Here is a 21,286-nt window from a genome sequence, read left to right as displayed (position 1 = left end):
TCCCGTTAGTCGCCTCTTACAACAAGCATGGGTTACGGAACATTAATTCTAACCCGATTTTCACTGGTCAGTATCACAGTGATACTGGGTTGCATTGTCATTTGTTATACCAATGAAGGGCAACTTCTACCATAGACTTAATGCTTACAGTCACTGTAACTGTTAGAAATTAGTATTTACTCATTAAAAGTCACATGCAGCGTAAAACGCAACTTTGCAGATTCTGATACATTTCGGCATGCACTAAGCGAAACAAATCATCAGAAATGCCAATCCAGCCTATAAAGCTGGAAAAAAAACGCGATGAAAAAATGCCTGCAAAATCAGAGTTCAAATGATTTACTGATTTTACCCCCCAGTGCTGGGGGAAAAAGTGGGTATGCTGCGTTGTGCTCATAACACATGCACAGTGAAAAGGTTCGCGGAGCTAGGAACAGTATGCCTGTCCAAGGTATGAGGTTGTGAGCAGTAGTCTAATCTTAGCTGTGTACACAAACAAGTAAATTATCTACTCGTTACTTAAAAAAAAGACCACGTTGATTGTGATAAGCAGACACTGTCACAGAGGAACTCAATGTCTTGTTTATTGACACTTATATGTTTGCCTGTCTGTCAGCTAATGACAGTATGCAATGCACAACTTCAATCACTGACCACATGCAATTAACACCTATCGGGCTTATAAGCCATAAACAAAGAGCTAGCTAAGCATATCAACAAATGAACCAATGAAAATGCTTCGTGCACACCCACTGGCTCTGTCTGAGGTCACTTTCACGGCTGCTTTGTTTTGAGGGAGGTAAACCCAAATTCAAAATATTGCACTTTTTATTTGTGATTATATGCTTATATTTTTGTGATTTGTTTTTTCTTAATCAGCAATGTATTTTATATTGCATGAATAAGTGATAACTGTGTTTTAAGTATGTCTGATGTTTTGGTTGCATGTGACCTTTAAATATACAATAATGCATGAAGAATCAGAACTATATCATTACAGTGCTCTAAATATTAAACCGTGCATAAGCCCAAACATGCAATGATTATCTGTACTGATGTAAATGCCATGAAAGCAGATGTATACATCCCAAACTATTTGTGAGGTTCTAGAATATTGTCAGTTATTATTCTAACTTGGCTAGTAATGGATGAACTGAGGCATATTGTTCATGTAAGAGCAATAACCCAGAATGCTTCATTAAACCCCATTTCACATGACCGCACCCAGGAAACACTCACTGATAAAGCTGCAAGACCACCTATCTGGCCCTTGACATTCAGCATTGCTCAACTTCATCTGGTTTGTGCCTATCAACTCAGGACCATGTGATGTCATGTGATTAATTTCTAGATGATGTAAGAACATATTTTAGTTGTAGTAGATTGTCATCCTAAAAACAGAATTTATGTACATCGATGGACATGACATGGACATCGGGAATCAAGATGTTCAGAGGCAGCAACAACATGACTTTGACAATGGAATGCAATGGCTTCCATGACAATGAGGTTGTCACATTTAATTACCTACGTTTGTATTATTTCTTTTTCTCTTACAGACTGAAAATTCATATACCAGCTGAAAATATATGTAGGCCTTATTGGTGCTTGAACTTCCTGGCATTGACTGAGCTACCTTGCCATTTGTCCTTGAGAGTTCCTGTGATGTCAGTTGCTCCCAATCGTAAAGCTGTACGATGTTGTGATAAGGATCCCTTTATCTCATGCTTCATTTCAAACACTGCAGGTACTTTGGATGTGATGAGATGGTTGTGTGGAATGTGGCCACTAATGTAACCCAGTCTTGTAGAGACCAAGGCACATCAACAGGAAGTGAACAGGCGATGCATGTCCAACAGCTGCAGCACCAATATAGCCGAGTATTTTTGTAGCAGACTGTTTGGTACAAGGGACAATGTACTAATTTAAATTTGCTATCTTCACTGATCACGAGAGTATGCTGGCATTTGGCTGCTTCAATTGTGGAAGAATGTTTTCTCAGTATGTTTTATTATAATTTGCTGTTTCTAAATTAATTTTAGGAAAAGCAGGTTTGATGAATATTTCTTTTAGACCTAGTAGTCATTTGCTTTGGAGTGCATTGCATCAAGCAGGATGATCAGGTGATGTATCAAGTACAGTAGCCAAGTGATACATCAGGTACAATTGTCATGTGACAGCATCAGGTACAATAGTCATGTGATGCATCAGGTACAATAGTCAGATATTGAGTCAGGCACAACAGTCAGGTGATACATCAGGTACAGTGATCAAGTGACGCATCAAGTACATTAGCCAGGTGATGAAACAGGTACAATAGTCGGGTGATGCATCAAGTACATTAGTCAGGTGATGAAGCAGGTCAGGTACAACAGTCAGGCGACACATCAGGTACAATAGTCAGATATTGAGTCAGGTACAACAGTACAATAGTCAGGTGATGCATCAGGTACAATAGTCAGGTGATACATCAGGTACAGTGATCAAGTGACGCATCAAGTACATTACTCAGGTGATGAAACAGGTACAATAGTCAGGTGATACATCAGGTACAGTGATCAAGTGACGCATCAAGTACATTAGCCAGGTGATGAAACAGGTACAATAGTCAGGTGATGCATCAAGTACATTAGTCAGGTGATGAAGCAGGTCAGGTACAACAGTCAGGCGACACATCAGGTACAATAGTCAGATATTGAGTCAGGTACAACAGTACAATAGTCAGGTGATGCATCAGGTACAATAGTCAGGTGATACATCAGGTACAGTGATCAAGTGACGCATCAAGTACATTACTCAGGTGATGAAACAGGTACAATAGTCAGGTGATGCATCAAGTACATTAGTCAGGTGATGAAACAGGTACAATAGTCAGGTGATGCATCAAGTACATTAGTCAGGTGATGAAACAGGTACAATAGTCAGGTGATACATCAGGTACAGTGATCAAGTGACACATCAAGTACATTAGTCAGGTGATGAAACAGGTACAATAGTCAGGTGGGATACATCAGGTACAGTGATCAAGTGACGCATCAAGTACATTAGCCAGGTGATGAAACAGGTACAATAGTCAGGTGATGCATCAAGTACATTAGTCAGGTGATGAAACAGGTACAATAGTCAGGTGATGCATCAAGTACATTACTCAGGTGATGAAACAGGTACAATAGTCAGGTGATACATCAGGTACAGTGATCAAGTGACGCATCAAGTACATTAGCCAGGTGATGAAACAGGTACAATAGTCAGGTGATGCATCAAGTACATTAGTCAGGTGATGAAGCAGGTCAGGTACAACAGTCAGGCGACACATCAGGTACAATAGTCAGATATTGAGTCAGGTACAACAGTACAATAGTCAGGTGATGCATCAGGTACAATAGTCAGGTGATACATCAGGTACAGTGATCAAGTGACGCATCAAGTACATTACTCAGGTGATGAAACAGGTACAATAGTCAGGTGATGCATCAAGTACATTAGTCAGGTGATGAAACAGGTACAATAGTCAGGTGATGCATCAAGTACATTAGTCAGGTGATGAAACAGGTACAATAGTCAGGTGATACATCAGGTACAGTGATCAAGTGACACATCAAGTACATTAGTCAGGTGATGAAACAGGTACAATAGTCAGGTGGGATACATCAGGTACAGTGATCAAGTGACGCATCAAGTACATTAGCCAGGTGATGAAACAGGTACAATAGTCAGGTGATGCATCAAGTACATTAGTCAGGTGATGAAACAGGTACAATAGTCAGGTGATGCATCAAGTACATTACTCAGGTGATGAAACAGGTACAATAGTCAGGTGATACATCAGGTACAGTGATCAAGTGACGCATCAAGTACATTAGCCAGGTGATGAAACAGGTACAATAGTCAGGTGATGCATCAAGTACATTAGTCAGGTGCTGCATCAGCTATGATATGGGCAGATGATGCAGATAATGCATCAGGTAAATTGGTCAGGTGTGGTGTGGTGGTTGAAATGGGTCATTAATCAACACTACTTTCCTCATACTAATGTCAGTGCCACATATCCACCCACCCTCTGTATAATAAATGGCCAGTCCCTAGAGTGAACTATCACATACCTGAAAGTGATGTAATGTGCTGTTTTCGCCAAAACAAATCAGCACTATTAAATCAAGGAGTCTGGTTAGAGCTCATACATGGTTGATCATGGTCGCTGGAGTTTAGCTTCAACTTCCTGGGTCAGCATAATCTCCACTTGACAAATATCAAGTGATATATGGAGCACTAGAAACTACATAGCACTTGGATTGGAAACTGCATTCTTGAATTTCCTTTTGTAACATCTCACCCTGCACTTGTCAACATTCCAGCTTTCTGATGGTTTTGTCATAGTGACCTACTTAGGACAACCTGCATTTGAATGGACACCACTGCAGAGGCTCTAGCCATGTCATGTTTGTCTTGTGGTGAATTTATTTTGCTGTTACCTATGAGATACTTCTACCATTTTTTGATGCCCATTGTACATGTTGAGACCAGGACTTGCATAGAACAGAATAGATGACCCAAGTGAGTGAGTGAGTTTAGCTTTATGCTGCACTCATATGCTGGTCTGTAAATCATTGAGTCTGGATCTGACAGTCCAGTGATCAACAGCATGAGCGTCAGTCTACGCAACTGGAATATGATGACAAGTTAGCAAGCCTGACCACCGGCACCCAATCCTGTTAGTCACCTCGTACAACAAGCTTGGGTGTTTGAAGATCTGTTCTAATCCAGAACTTCACAGATTTTAAAGATGATTAGATGGTGGGACCTGAATAGCATGTTCATAAACAGAAGGTCCTCAGACAAAACGTTTACACAAGCATATGCTACTTACTTGTTTAGTAAAAACATGTGGTTCTGCTTTCAAAATCAGATGTTTGGGAGATGGACAAGTTGTTTTACATAATAGTTCACTTATAAAAACTGTCTTTATGTAACCCAAACTTGTCTTTGTTTTTCGTGTCATATCTTTTATGTGTCATTGTTTTAGGGAATTTGTGAAAAATCAGTTTACACAAAGCTGAGGCATCAAGTGAGTGAGTGATTATAGTTTTACGCTTCTTTTAGCAATATTCCAGCAATATCACTGCTTTGACCACTAGAAATGGGCTTCATGTGTTATGGCCATGTGGGGAATCAAACCCAGGTCTTCTGGGTGACAAGCCAACGTTTTAACCACTAGGCTACCCCACCACCCCTGCATCTGATAAATATCTCTGAGGTTGTAGTAAACAGTGATCTTACTAATTATGAAACAACTGCTCTCTAGCTAAACCATAAAGGTATGGAAATAAGAGATTTTAGGTCAGCTAAATAGTGCTTGATGGCCGAGTCTTAACCAGACAGTCCAGTGATCAACAGAATAAGCGTCAATCTACACAACTGGGTTTCGAGAACACATGTCAACCAAACCAGACCCCCCGATCCCTTTAGTCACCTCTTATGACAAGCATTGGTTGCAGAAGACCAATTTTAACCCTGGTTCACCGATCACATTACAACACAAATGAGGTAATGCAAGACAAATTCAATTACCTGTACCTTGTTAGGAGTCTTCTCAAGGAAAGGTTTTCTAAGTCTTGTTTAAGAACTTATTAGCATGGTAATTATGTTTCATAACAGTTTTCATAATATGGCCCAGATCTTGATGATATTGGAAGCAAAGCCTCTTCCTGTGATGAGTGATATGCTAATGTGATGCATGTTCGTCAATAATAAACTGGAAATCAGATTACTCACAGCCCTATGGAGGGTCTCGATGAAGGGGTGGCACCAGTCAATAGTCAATGTGGGGTCTTTAGCCAGCAGTTAACATTTTTCAAGCTTCAAAACATATGAACAACTTACAAGCTGTAGGGTTGAATCTAAAATGCAAAATCATTTCTATGTGAATGTAGAGTATCAGTCGTCTGCTGGGAAACTAGGGGTCCAGCATTCGAAATAGCTACTGGCCTGTTAGCCAAATGCTAGCTGATTGTGAGTCGGGCCAGTGATAGATTCATTGTTAAAGCTGTCCCAGGTAGCTAGATAAAAAATATTACAGATGTTCTTTCTCCAATGCACACGAGTAAGATGAAGTTTATTACGGAGATGTTAAAAGTTTGTCTGCAAAGTTTCACTATTTTTATTATCTCTTGTCATCACTATGTACAAAATGTTAATAGCATTGTCCAAAAGAGATTAGAAACCACTACAATACAAATGTTATCAAACATAACACTAATTCTGACCAATGTGCTTTTTGATATTTTACAGGGCCTGTGAAGTATGATGTGAGCAAACAACATTTTTACTTCACTAGCCCTTCTGACCAGTGACTTTTCAAAATGAATTTGTACACGGGTGCAGTTGGGTTATCTTTTGTTATCTTACTGTTATTTATGTTTTGCAAATACCAAACACTGAACAGAGTTTTTGTGTTAGACAAACGTTAATTCCCGGAAAATATGTAATTTTGATAGAAACAGAGATTATGTATATTTAAATTGGTTTTATGACACTTTTAGCAATATTCCAGCAACATCACAGCACGGGACACCAGAATTGGGCTTCACACATTGTACCCTTGTCGGAAATTGAACTCAGGTCTAATGTGGTACCCAAGACTGGTACAGAGACTGCAAGACAGATCTAGTTACCCATATACAACCTTTTGTTACTTTTGATCAGGATTATGATAAACTTCAGTTTTAATAGACACTTAGCAGATATTAGGGAAATTTTTCATTTATCCTTTGCCTTAAAAAAATTACTTTTCTCAACAATACACCTCTTCAAGACCCTCATTTGTGTCAGCTTTCAATAATAATTTTGAAATTTTTAGCTCTGTCTAAACTATTTAATTTGAGATCTGGATATGATGTATGTGTAATTTCTCCTGTTACCCAATGACTGACTGAAAGATGAGTGAGTTTATTTTTATGCTGCTTTTAGCTATGTTTCATCAATATCATGGCAGGGGACATGACAAACAGGCTTTACACACTGTGATAATCATGATTAATTCTGTTTCATATAGGTTATCACACAAGTGTATTTTTGGATGGTTAAAATCCTGCATTAGGAATAAAATTGTATTTAGCGAGTCTTAAAAGCAGATCTAACCCTGGAAACATTTCAAAATGTTCTGTAATCTTAAGGTAGTGTTTAAGGTAAGCCCAAAACCTGGCTGGACATCCATGCTAGTAATTTCAAAATGTTCATCAGACAGGACACCAAGATACGGTGAATTTTCAGATGTATGGGACATCTCAAACTTTGACCAGACCATCAAGCTGACTGCCTGTAAATATAGACAGTCCATCAGAAATCTAGAAATCAGGCGGTCTGAAGGGCTTTGTTTCATACGCTGATTAAGGTCAAACCAATTTTAATTTAAAAGTAAGGGTGTGCCAGAACCCTAAATGTGGTTTGTAAGTTGTTAAGTATATTCTGCAGAGTTTGCTGAGGAAATTAATTTCAATTCAACCTTCCTACCACTTTCTTTTCAGTTGTATTTATCCATGCTCGTGTGTTGGTCTATCAATGAATAGTATCTGTAAATCAAAACTCTTTTGATCTGGATCTAGTAAAGCGAATGTGCCAGTTACTCTGCACAATCATGATTTGTTAAGACTTAGCTGAATAATCAGATAATAGAATAAAACAGGTTTTATAATGAGTGATTAAGGCTTGCCTCAGCAATGCAGCATGTGAGTGTTTAGGGTTTTCCTGACACAGAATACCCTGGTTACCTTGACTACATCATTCCTTTTGTGTTCTCGTGCATGTTGCAATTGAAACCGCATACCTGACAGAGCACATCCTGTCATGCACCCAGTCTAGCCAACCACTCCCCTGTTCTCTGAGAACTCACACAGATTCACGACAAATTATATTTCATTTTGATTGTGGCATGACTCGGTGGTACTGTATAGTTTAATGTTACACTTCATATTATTCAAACAGCAATTGCAAAAACAAATACGACTCAAAATTACATTTATGAATGTAAGACTTTATGTTTGTTTTTCAAAAATGTCCATTTTATAGGAAGCTTGTTACAAATGAAGACTCCTATCCTAAAGTTAGATTGTTTCTATTCAAAATGAGGTTGACAATGTTGTATAGATTGTTCATTACGTTACATATTATCAGCAGTTTTAACAGTGAATGAAATAGCCCACATAAAGAGACACAGACTGGAGACTATACTGCAAGCTTTCATCCCCTGAAGGCCATGAAAACTTGAGGATATCTTTGTTGCTATGACTATTACTGTATTATTGTCAGTTTCAATCCAGGATACCATTCCACAAAGTAATTGTACTGCTAAGATGATCTTAAGACTTACGACCGTTGTAGTGCTATGATGACTTTGTGGAACGGGCTTCTGGACATTATGGTGTATCCATGTTCCTTGGTTCTGCTAAGTGAGTGACTGTCTGAAACTGCATCATGTTGATCTGTGCTACCCCAGTTGAAGTAACGAGCAGTGACATAACTGCCAGCAGTGTTAAACCTACCAACTACATGCTTCTTTCTGTGACCTACAAGAAGACTTGTACCCCAATCATTTGCTGTTATTGCCAAGAATCATGGCAAACCACTCAAGTAGTAGCAAAATGCGTTTCGAAACATGAGAATTGCAACACCAATGAAGTCTGAAACATCTCTAAACTATGCAAAGCACAATTTATTCATAAACTTTAAGCCTTAGGATCAACAACTTTCATCACTGAAACATACTTACAACGAGAATGACTCTGAAGCTGGTTTGCCCCCGAAATATAGGATATTCTTCGAGCACCCATGTTTGAAAATTTAGAGTTATCTTTCCTTGGTAATAGTACTAGACTATTAACTCCATGCCCGTTTTTGCTTAGACTGGGCCCAGTAATAAACATGGCCATGAGATGGGCACAAGACACCATCCAGCTTGCTGGAATGACACAAGTAATACGAATAGAACCTTCCTCAGTCACTGTAGCAACCAGGGCCTAGATTTTTTAAGCTCTCTTAGCGCCAAGATGGTCATAAGTGCCATACATTACCATTAACTTACTACCATCTTAGCGCTAAGAAAGCTTTGAAAATCTAGGTCTGTCCCCCTCCAGACAACCTCACGGTGTCATGCTTTAACCTACAGTTAACTGGTTCATAGGAACAAGGAGCCTCTTCACCCAATACACACACACACACACACACAAATATTTTGAATAGTTTAAAATTCAAGGTCAAACAGGGATAGATTTACCTATGTTCATGAAAATGAATAAGGTGTTCCTTAATTCATTTCTAGGTTTCTTGACAAGGTATGTATTGCTCTGTGAACGAAATTCTGGAAATGAACAAAGAAGTATGTGTACTTTGGTAATTGTTCCCTTATTCGTTTCTATGAGTATTGAAAATATCTACTACATATCAACCATTTTCAAGGTTAACCCTTATCAGTACAAGCAGTCAGTACCTCAGAAGTTTATACCAGATCACTAATGCCTGTTTTACGTGTGACTTGTCCTGATGTCTTTTGTATACTGTCATTGAAATGTTGATGCTTCATGATTATGTGTACATTCTATTAAATTTTATATAAATGTGCTTTAATGCATATGAAAATATGAAAATGTGTTTCAGATTTCATAAATTTATGGAACCAGCTCAACAAAAAAGCCAAATGGGGGTATTGGGGTAACTTTGCAGTTACAGCATTCACTCATCATGTTCGAGACCCAGGTTCAGTTAGTCACAAGTCCTTTTGTGGTGTCCTGCTGGAATGTCGCTAACAGCAAACTAAACAGACTCACTAAGCACAAAAGTTTTCATGTCAGTATGCATCTGGTTTAAACAAGTTCCTTGTGTAGCCCATTAGGTTATATGATTATCCAACTTTTTTCTTGGATAGGTCTCGCCAACAAAAAGTATGGTATGAGTTTTCTTTGTGTGGTCTCCAGCACTGTTGGTCAGCCTATGGTATAACACAGAGGTATATATCTGCTATCACTGCCTGCTTGACCTGCCTGGGAAATATGACCTGTGAAATACGACACAACATTATCTGACAGGCTGCAGCCTCTTCCTGGTCCTGATACCAGGTAGTCATACTGTGATTACTTACAGCTTTTCATGTCAGCATGAACTTGGTTGTTGTAAAAAATACAACAATTCAGTTGTATTTTAAGGACAGGTTCTGTTGCACTGATAACAAAGGTGTAAATCCTCTTTCCTGTACATTTGCACAAATATTTATTTTGTTGGGTTTTTTTTTGTTGTTGTTGCTTTTTTTAACCAGACATGCATGTGAAGTTAAACCATACTTCTGGTCTCGTTGATGTTGTTTTCTTTGTTAAAAGTGTAGGTGTATTGGCTGATACAACTGTCAAAAGTGTAGGTGTATCATTAATACACATACACTTTTTCACCTGGGTATACCAAGCAATAAAGACACAACACAAGGTGAAATTTAATTTTATTTCAGTGGACTTACACAAGATTTCGATTGTTTCACCACTTTCATTACTATATTTTATGACAACCTGTTTCTTTGAAGGAGAGCACTTAAAAACAAGTGTAGAGTCTGGGTTCACTATTGAACTTGTCCCCATCTTCGTGACTTTTGGCTTCGGGAAGTTGTCATTCTTTTCCTGCGGCATGGGTGGTTGCAATATATCAGAAATGTCTTGTAACTCTGACGGTGTCCTCTTGTAGACGCGAACAGCAGTACTCTGGTGGCCAGTCCTCTCCATCACAAGTTGTTCATCCACCTTCTCGTTGAAGAATCTAGTAGCAGTGGTCACCTAAACGAAAATAATGAATAGCTTGTAGTGATGCACATTTTTACTTTTGGAGGAAGACACCATCAGCTACATGTTTACAGGTTTGAGACATGGGACACCACTGACAGGAAGGGTGAATATTATACAAATAAAATGAAGTGTTGCACAATACAGATACAGTGCCTTTCCCTAGGTGTTGATCGACACACTTTGGAAAGTGTGGGTATATCTAATACGTACTTGTCAGGGTAAATTTTGGGTTATAAGCCAGGGCACATGTCAGGGTACTTAACAGGGTACATTTTGTTTTATACACCATGGTTCATGTCAGGATACATGTCAGACTACATTTTGCATTATGCATCAGATGACATGTCAGGGTACTTGTCTGGGTACAATTTGTTTTCTACACCAGGATACTTTTGAGGGTACTTATGAGGATACATTTTGTTTATAACACCAGGATTTATTGTACTTATCATAAAACACCTAAAGTTCACTAAGGAAAAACAGGAACATCATGGTGTGTTCATGCCTGACTGATAATAGTGATATGTTTACCAAGATACTCTATAAACACACAGTTTGTTTTATATTTTATTATTTGGCAAAATGGTCTAAAAAACTGAATAGAGTTGTAAAATGTTGTCATATGAGTTCAGATCTCTTACAGTGTGTTTGTCACTGGACTATCGATGATTATGCTGATGGTGTGGATTGTCTGGTCCAGACTCAATTATTTCAAAACTGCTGCCATATATTGTATGACCCGAAATTACTGAGAATTTAAAGATTATGCATATTTTATTTTATTCACTCATTACTCACGTATTAAATGTTAGCATTAACAGAACATTACTCAAGATTCAAAGACAGGTGAGTCAGCAGTGAAGGCTTCATGCCGTGGGGCTGATCAAAGAAGTTAGAAAGTCAGGGTCCATGCTGTCCCAATATCGGACCTATTCTTCTTTCATTTCAGCTATATTTGTCAGATTTTTCTTACTGTCACTTTCCTTCTTAAGTCCCCAAAAGTTTTCTATTGGATTAAGGTCAGGTCTATAGCTAGGCCAATCTAACAATGTGATATTTTGGGTCCAAAACCAGGCCTGTGAATGCTTTGAACAATGTTTTGAGTGGTTGTCTTCCAATCCGAAATTTTCCATAGAACACATGAGCAAATGGAAGTGCTGTAAGCGCCAGTTCCACCTGTGCTCCTTTTGTTCAGGTTTCATGACTGGTGATGGAATTCCTCGACTTCTCTGCTGACCCATTGCATGCAGCTCAGTTTTAACTCTCTCCTTACAGACAGCCACAGTTCCTCTATCAATCATATCGAGCCTTAAGTTTTCTAAACTTTTATTCAAGAAGCAAGAACACCAAGCCACCTCCTGTCACTGACAGTCAATTTTCTGGGCCTACCTGCACCTCCCTGGTGCTTAATGCCATATCCATTTGCCATAATTTTCAAAAGACAATAAACAGTGAACAAAGGGATGACTGTTCTACTTGAAAAAATCTTTAGCTATTCTGATGTCCTTTTTATTATACTCTAAAATAAAACTTCCTCTTCTGTAAATCATCCATATTGAGGCTCACTGACAATGTCGTCTGTTAGCTAGTAAACAAAGTGGGATAACTTCACAAACAAATGAAAAAGGATTAACAGAGTTGTCTTTCTTGAATGGAACCACACACTTGATGGATGGTCAAAGTTGTTTTTACTAGAAATCCAGATAAACATCTCCCTAAAATTCTCAATACTTTCTGGTCATACTATAGCAAGAATATTGGTGACTCTGGCTTAAAACGACTAACATAATTGTCAGTGGACTTCAGCACACAGATCCAACTGTCCCAGTTTTATGTTAAAGCTGATAATGTATTGTCTATAAGTATCAATCAACATAGATATTGTTTTTACATTGACAGTATCGATGGTATGGACAAAGGTGGAGCTTCAGGGTCCTCCACCACCAAGTCGTCTGGACTTTGGCATGTGTATTATCAACTTGTTCCGATCACAAAACCCAAACCAAGAGATGAGCACTGACATCGCAGCAACATCGAAGAAGGCCCAGGAAGTCCTGGACACCGAGCTGAAGCCAGGAAGTGCCAGCTCCCGAGATTCCAGACAGGACAGTGGTCCAGGTGAGTTCCTCACTGATGAATCCGTGATCTGTGACCATCCATTTCAGTCAGCGAGCTGTGACTTCCAGATAGGCTAGTGAAGTGTGACTGTCCATGTAAAGCTAGTGATCTGTGACTGTCTATGTGAATAAGTGATCAGTGACTCCCAGGTAAGTTAGTGATCTGTAACTGTCCATGTAAATCAGTGAGCCATGACTCCTAAGTAAGCTATACTGTCCATGTGAATCAGTGAGTGTTGAGTAGGAAGCTAGTAATCTGTGCACCCACAGAGATCCTGGGTAGAATAGGCCTTCAGTAACCCATGCTTGCCAAAAAAGGCGACTCTGCTGGTCGTAAGAGGTGACTAACAAGATCGGGTGGCCAGACTCACTGACTTGGTTGACATATATCATCAGTTCCCAGTTGCGCAGATCGATGTTGGATTGTCTTGTAAAGATTGGATTATTTACAGATGTCCACCATATAGCTGGAATATTGCCGAATGTAGCATAAAACTAAACTCACCCACTCACTAATGATTTGTGACTGTTCATGTGAATCGATGATCTTCTCCTGTCCAGGTGAGTCAGTTGTGACTCAGGTGAGCTAGTGATATGTGACTGAAAGTTTGCAGGTTGAGTAAGTGAGCTTAGTATTAAGTGAGCTCCAGCGCACTAGGTGAGTTAGTGAACTGTAACTCTCCAGGTGAGTAGGTGAACTGCAACTCTGAGGTGAGGAGGCAGTGACATTCTGTTTATTGAATGGCTCACCTTCATGCACTGCTAGGAGTAGCAGTAGGGAACCTTAAATAGGATATGTAAACATGTTCTAGCAGTTGATTTCCTCAAAATAGACATCATTTTAAAAAAAAAAATCTCAGGAACATGCCCCAATGGTTGAATTAAATCCATTATAATGAATTTCCTTTCTGTATTTCACAGACTTAGCCAGCATTGGAACCGACCTGGAATTAGCTGGAGCAGAAAGTCTTGAGTCACTGGGAGAGAAGTCAGAGGGAGATAACTCTAAAGACCCAGCCAAGCAAGCACCTGCAGCAGACAAGAAGAAGCTCACTCTGTGTCTTGTGAATGGTGGCATGGACACTGAAGGAGAGATATTTGATGACACTCTCGTCATTCTGCTGCAGGGGTCGTAGTGCACAACTACATTCACTGTGACAGTGTGTTGCTAGATGTGTCCTGTGTATAGAGCTAAAACCTCAAGTATTGCTTGCAGTAGAGAGGCAAGACCACATATTATATGTGTCAAGACATAGCCAACTTCTGTCACCAGTAGCACATGTTTTTACCAAATGGAAGGCAGAAAGACAAATGTATCCTACCTGTAAATCATGTTGTGTTATGTTACAATGTAGGAGGCAACCTTTGTGTTGATTTGATTTCTCATGGCTTGATATTGTGGAAGGCAAGAATTTATGAATTTATGTACATAGTAGGTGGCGTTTTCTCCTCTGCTCATATTTAGGACTAAATGATGTTTAAAGATCAAAATATCTTAATTATTTGATTTTCATACCAGCCTGTCTCACTATAGTACACCCTGCCTGAAATAATTGCTTGTGCCAAAAGTACCTATCAATATAGACAATCAGTCAGGTTACCTCCTGATCTCTACTGTTCGATACACAGAATAAGTCAGTCCATCTCTGTTCCTTGTGAATATCATCCATGGACAGGGACAGTTCATATTGACCATTAGCGATAATCAAAATATACATATCAATTTAAATGAAAAATTGACTGCTGCCCAATACTTAAGGAAAATATGCTTATAAATCAAATAATTATGATATTTTGGCCTTAAGCAGTCATTGCACAGGGTGCGAAAGGAAGCCCCATCTTGTGTATGGATTTTATGAAAGTATTTAATGACAGATTATGATGAAAAAGGACAAGCATTTTGGGAAGGTCAGTCTTGACGTTGATCTGTCAGTCGAATTTTTTTACATCAGTGAAAAAATCACATTCAACACCAGTTTGAAGACATCAGTCAAGACCAGTTTGGTGATAGTTAAAGCTTGTCTTAGGTTGTTCAATGTGAAAGTGGGCATTAGAGATTTTGGTAGATATTTTTAATGCAGGGTGAATTGCTGTTTAAGATATATCAGTAGAATTCATACTGGTTCATTGATACATTTGATTTTGTCTCACATTTCAGATGAAGCATCTATTATTTCGTAGTTGGATACTTTTGAGATAATTGTTATGATATATCTATGGCTTGTTCTTTGTATGGAGTGGTGAGATGTCTGAAGACAGCAGTTAACACTGCGACATCGTGTACCCTATGCACAAGTCAACCCTCCTTCCAGCACCTCGAATCATAAGTGTGAGACCTTCAATATACAGTAAGTAACCTCACTGCCATATCAATATCATTGCTGGGTGTCAAACAGTCTCACATATCAAACATCAGTTCAAACAAAACAGAATCAAACGAATTCTGGAATGACATTTATTTGAACTTTTGATGTGACGTTTTAGATCAGGTGCTAAAATCTGTAGCTATCTTGACATGTCAGCCATTACCCTTGCACTGATGCATGCTGGGAAAGTTGGTAGAAAGACATGGGAAGTAAGTCATGATGGGAGTAATGTTGCTTTATACAAACGTGTCTTCAAACAGTCTGTATATAGGGCAAGAGTGAGTTGGTAAATAGATAGATAGTCTTATCTGTCTATCAATACTGTTAAATTGTGATAGGTGTCTTCAGTTAAACATCAAATGTTCATAGTTGTGTTGTATTGACAGTTACAATTGTTCTACCCTAATGTACATGCAATATAGGTGTAATGAAATGTGTTTGTTGTTGAGAGACATGAGGAATAGTATTTGTCCTTCATGTCCATGTTAGTAAAATGCTGTACAATGAATGTCTTTATGGGCATTTAGAAATTAAATGTATCATGACAGAGACTTATAAAGATCACAGGACATGTCCTGAAAATTGTGTGTATGATGAAGTTGTTATCCCCAACACTCCTTGTCAAATTCTTAAGATCAGAACATATTGGTAAACAACCAGCATATGATCCACTTCAATGGTCATGAGGGGGACATGGGTTGATGTACCATCAATGTTTGTTCGTGTTCTCTGAGCCCAAAGGGTATGTCAACCTATGTCTCCCTCGTGACCAAGGGACCATCAACCCAAAGAACCAGTGAACGACGTATTTGTCAACGGTAATTTTGAATTGTTAGAAGCACAGGTACAAAACTTTTTGTAGGCATCATTAGGTTTTGCAGACTATGAGAACAGATTTACAGTTATCGCCCTTCCATCATCATTCACAAAACATCGGTAATTTCTGTACATCATACATAATGCAAAGTTATTCAAGATATAGAATTATTTGCATGAAGTACCAAATGAGTTTGGCATTTCCATCAGGATACATAGAAATGTTACTTACTTGTAAGCAGCGTACATTAAAAATAGTAGCAGAGTGCTCAGCCAATCAGAAAGCAACATTTATGTGTGAGGTAAGATAACTCTATATGTATACACTAACATGATATCATAGATTGTGTTGTGGTTGGAATGCCAACAATATAGCAAAGCATATTGAATAAAACCAACATATATTTTGTAACTGTTTGTAGTCATGGAATCAAAATGGTTGTCTCATGACTGATGATGGGTGATATTGAGAAGAATAGTTGCCAAATGATCTCATGTTTGGATGTGTAATATATTATTTTCAGTGTACTTTGAAGTGTACTGGGAAGTCATCATATATAGTTGTCTGGGACAATTTTGAAGGGAACAAAATAAAATATACTACTTACATTTTGAGAGGTATACAGTGATAGTTCATTCTATTTATATGATAGTTTAGTTTGGAACACTTTGGTGTTCTGTGAAATAACATAATCAAAACTTCAGTTGCATAGTTTGTGTTTTGTTAAGCAAATTTTTTTTTAAGCTGACTTTCTAAGCTTCTTACGAAATTCACAATTGTTTAATTGTTTAATTTAAAAATATTGGGCATGGATGCACATTCACGGGTGCTGCATTTCCGTGTGCCGAGTTGTGTCCCTTGGCTATGCCAAATACTATGATTGTTAGTTCAAATCCCAGTTTTGCCCAAATTGTCATATCTTTTTTCATTTGTTTTGTCATAGTGGTAATTATCTGAGACCTACACAGGCATTTTTCCTGCAATCAGCCCACATGCCAGGACACAGCTGGCTTACTGTTGAAAGAGGTGTTCAACTCTCACTCACTCATCTCAAAAGACACAAGAATTTTGCTTTCTATTGTTTTGATAGTTCACAAGATGTAACATATCATTCATTACTGGACCATCAAAGCATGAGTGTTATTGTTCGCATGTGTGAGTTGACGATGTCAGCCATGTCTCTGTTCCACACCACGATGGTTGTATGACAGTATCCGCCTTGAATGATTTTTGTATGGAGGGCCTGTGTCAACATGTCACAAATATCACTGTTTCTACTTATTAAAAGGTTTACAAGTTCAGCAATATTTGGTGTTATTTTTTCTACAGGTTAGAAACCGACTGTTGTCAGATTCACTGGTTGATGTATGTCATTGTATCCAAGTTGTGTAAAATCAATGCTCATCACTCAATGAGTTTGTTCCAGAGTCAGTAATTATCACATAGCTTCATGGATGCTGGTTTGGTTGCATGGAATGGTTTGATTCAGACAATCTCTAATTGAGCACTAGTTCTGAAAATTCCTTATCTGAACCCACCTTAGACATTTACTTTGATTACTGAATGGGAGCCAAGGACTCCCCACTTCGGGGTGAGTGAGCGAGTCTCCAGAACCTGTTCTCGAAACGTTTGTAGCCCTAAGATTTCTTCACTTTGATCGAAGCCAATGTGTTAAGAATGGGCTTAAGAAGTTCGTAAGGTTATGAACATTTTGAGAATAGCTTGCCTGCATAGATGAACATAGGTACAGCACAAGAAATTGCAGATCCTCAAGATGAAAATCACAATCTGTTCAACAGCACAAGAAAGCTACATGAATGTTATCTGTAAGGCGGATAGTCTAGATATGGATTGCCATGTCAGGAGGGATTCTTTGGTTTACAATCACTTTTAACGGACTGAAATTATAGTCCTGTTCTTGGGCATACCTTTCAGCATTTTCTTTCATTGATTATTATTGATATTCATTGTATATGTCAGTGTCAGTATTTGTGGAATGATCGTAACAGGTATGTTTGTCATTTCACTACTCATTGCATACGTCAGTGTCAGTATTTTTGTAATGATCGTGACAGGTATGTTTGTCATTTCACAACTCGTACTGTATTTCACTTCTCTCTGATTGTATTTCTCTTAAACATGTCAGTCATTTCCATGAGCTGTAACATATTGCATCTCACGTGCAAGATTACTGCCAACAATGCTGGGTGTTTTAACCCAGCTTTTGAAGACAACTTTTTCCTGGTGATCTACAAAGATCTCCACAGTGGAATGAGATTATGCTTGCCGGACATTTTTTCTTTCAAATTACTGAAGAGGTAGACATCTCAGCGTGCCAAATCTCATGAATACAGAGAACATTAAATGAGTTCAAAAGCAACAAAAACCAATACTCAAACTGTAATCTTTTACATGCACCATTAATTTTTCCAATTGCCACAATGGTATGCTCATAATCACGTTGATCTTGTTGGCAAATTTTAAGCAATGTCCTATACCTTAATCAAATTCTCATTATCAAGGATCAGTGTGCATTCCAATATATTGTTATCTCAGTTCCTTGTGAAAATTAGTGTGTATGGTTTTTATGCCTGCAATGACATGGCGGAGAACCCCAGAAATGGGCTTCTCACATTGTACCCATGTGGGGAATATTGACCCGGGTCTTTGGCATGATGAGCCACAGCTTTAACCACTTGGCTACCCCACCTTGAAATAATCACATTCATACATCCTTGCCCATTTCTTGCTGGAAAATATACAGCTATCATTCCAAAAAAAATCAGTTTAGAAACAACCAACCAAACTGTGATAATATCAGATTTTATTACTTGTTTGCCATGTTTCACAAAGATGTGATGACTATTTACAGACTGCTATTGAAACAATGTGATACATTGTGATACTGACACACATCAGATCAACATAACAACATGTCCAGCCAAACTGGGCTGCAGCACCATTGTAGAGGATGAGGAACAGTCTAGAAGCCACATGTGATCAACCCGCACACAGAACAACATTGGTCAACCTTGCACATAGTGAATGGCATCTAGATTCTCTGGTAGTCCTAGTCTGGCACACGGGAGGGTGCCAATTCCCATAATCTTGGCAGCCAGCATACCTGTTGTCTTGGTTCCTGAGTCATATTGGTTTACACAGCTAGAACAAGTACAGGCCAGGATTTTCACATACAATAAATGACTGTGCCTGCTCACAAATCTCAGGCTAAGTATTTATTGATTTGTCACTCATTGCAAATGAGAAATAATAATATTAATAATAATAAAAATAATAATAATCACCCAAACCCTCTCTGCTGCATTTCATTTCTAATCTGTAAAACATAATAATAATAATCCCACTTGCTGTCTGAGCTGCGTGTACAAGGGGCAAGGGCCCTGACCTGAGGATGAGCTTTACCAGCTTGACTGTGCCAGGATCACCCGAACCCTCTCTGCTGCGTTTCTATCTTAATCTGTATAACAAAATAATAATAATCAAAATTGAACATTTCATTCAATCTGGAATACAACTGAACAGGCTTTCGGCATCTGGGTAAGCAAAATCAGGTTGGAACCTTCACAATTGTTGACAATCTTTCTCCACTGAAAGCTGTCAGCACTGCTGGCAGACCGGAACTATATCTCCATGAAGCCACAGCATTTAGCAACTCAACGTTACACTTCCCCATCTGCCCTGTGAGAGAGTATGGTCTTACATTGCTTTTTGCTGCTGGCAGACCGGAACTATATCTCCATGAAGCCACAGCATATAGCAACTCAACGTTACACTTCCCCATCTGCCCTGTGAGAGAGTATGGTCTTACATTGCTTTTTGCCGCTGGCAGATCGGAACTATCTCTCCATGAAGCCACAGCATATAGCAACTCAACGTTACACTTCCCCATCTGCCCTGTGAGAGAGTATGGTCTTACATTGCTTTTTGCTGCTGGCAGATCGGAACTATATCTCCATAAAGCCACAGCATATAGCAACTCAACGTTACACTTCCCCATCTGCCCTGTGAGAGAGTATGGTCTTACATTGCTTTTTGCTGCTGGCAGACCGGAACTATATCTCCATAAAGCCACAGCATTTAGCAACTCAACGTTACACTTCCCCATCTGCCCTGTGAGAGAGTATGGTCTTACATTGCTTTTTGCTGCTGGCAGATCGGAACTATATCTCCATGAAGCCACAGCATTTAGCAACTCATCGTTACACTTCCCCATCTGCCCTGTGAGAGAGTATGGTCTTACATTGCTTTTTGCTGCTGGCAGATCGGAACTATCTCTCCATGAAGCCACAGCATTTAGCAACTCAACGTTACACTTCCCCATCTGCCCTGTGAGAGAGTATGGTCTTACATTGCTTTTTGCCGCTGGCAGATCGGAACTATCTCTCCATGAAGCCACAGCATATAGCAACTCAACGTTACACTTCCCCATCTGCCCTGTGAGAGAGTATGGTCTTACATTGCTTTTTGCTGCTGGCAGACCGGAACTATATCTCCATAAAGCCACAGCATTTAGCAACTCAACGTTACACTTCCCCATCTGCCCTGTGAGAGAGTATGGTCTTACATTGCTTTTTGCTGCTGGCAGACCGGAACTATATCTCCATAAAGCCACAGCATTTAGCAACTCAACGTTACACTTCCCCATCTGCCCTGTGAGAGAGTATGGTCTTACATTGCTTTTTGCTGCTGGCAGACCGGAACTATATCTCCATAAAGCCACAGCATTTAGCAACTCAACGTTACACTTCCCCATCTGCCCTGTGAGAGAGTATGGTCTTACATTGCTTTTTGCTGCTGGCAGACCGGAACTATATCTCCATAAAGCCACAGCATATAGCAACTCAACGTTACACTTCCCCATCTGCCCTGTGAGAGAGTATGGTCTTACATTGCTTTTTGCTGCTGGCAGACCGGAACTATATCTCCATGAAGCCACAGCATTTAGCAACTCAACGTTACACTTCCCCATCTGCCCTGTGAGAGAGTATGGTCTTACATTGCTTTTAGTAATATTTCAGCATTATTGAGGCGGGGGGCGGGGACACCAGATACAAGCTTCATACATGGTACCCATGTGGGGAATTGAATGCTCATCTTTGAGCAAGGAGCGAACATTTTAACCACTAAGCTACCCCACCATCTGCCCTA

The 21,286-nt window shown here is 39.2% G+C and overlaps 1 protein-coding gene across 2 annotated transcripts in view; it reads left to right on the top strand.

The window, feature by feature from the left end:
- The window catches only part of LOC137273322 (rab9 effector protein with kelch motifs-like), a 52,452-nt gene extending 35,034 nt beyond the window's left edge, over window positions 1-17,418 (top strand). For both annotated transcript variants that reach the window (XM_067805904.1, XM_067805903.1), the window contains exons 3-4: window positions 12,717-12,935; window positions 13,856-17,418. In XM_067805904.1, coding sequence (XP_067662005.1) covers window positions 12,717-12,935; window positions 13,856-14,070 — 434 coding nt within the window. In that variant the 3' untranslated portion in view covers window positions 14,071-17,418. The remainder of the gene's footprint in view (window positions 1-12,716; window positions 12,936-13,855) is intronic.
- The last annotated feature ends 3,868 nt before the right edge of the window (window positions 17,419-21,286 follow it).

This window comes from Haliotis asinina, chromosome 2, assembly GCF_037392515.1.
Source record: "Haliotis asinina isolate JCU_RB_2024 chromosome 2, JCU_Hal_asi_v2, whole genome shotgun sequence".
NCBI lineage: Eukaryota > Metazoa > Mollusca > Gastropoda > Lepetellida > Haliotidae > Haliotis > Haliotis asinina.
The sequence above is the reverse complement of the archived record's forward strand: the minus strand, read 5'-3'. Positions and strand labels throughout refer to the sequence as shown.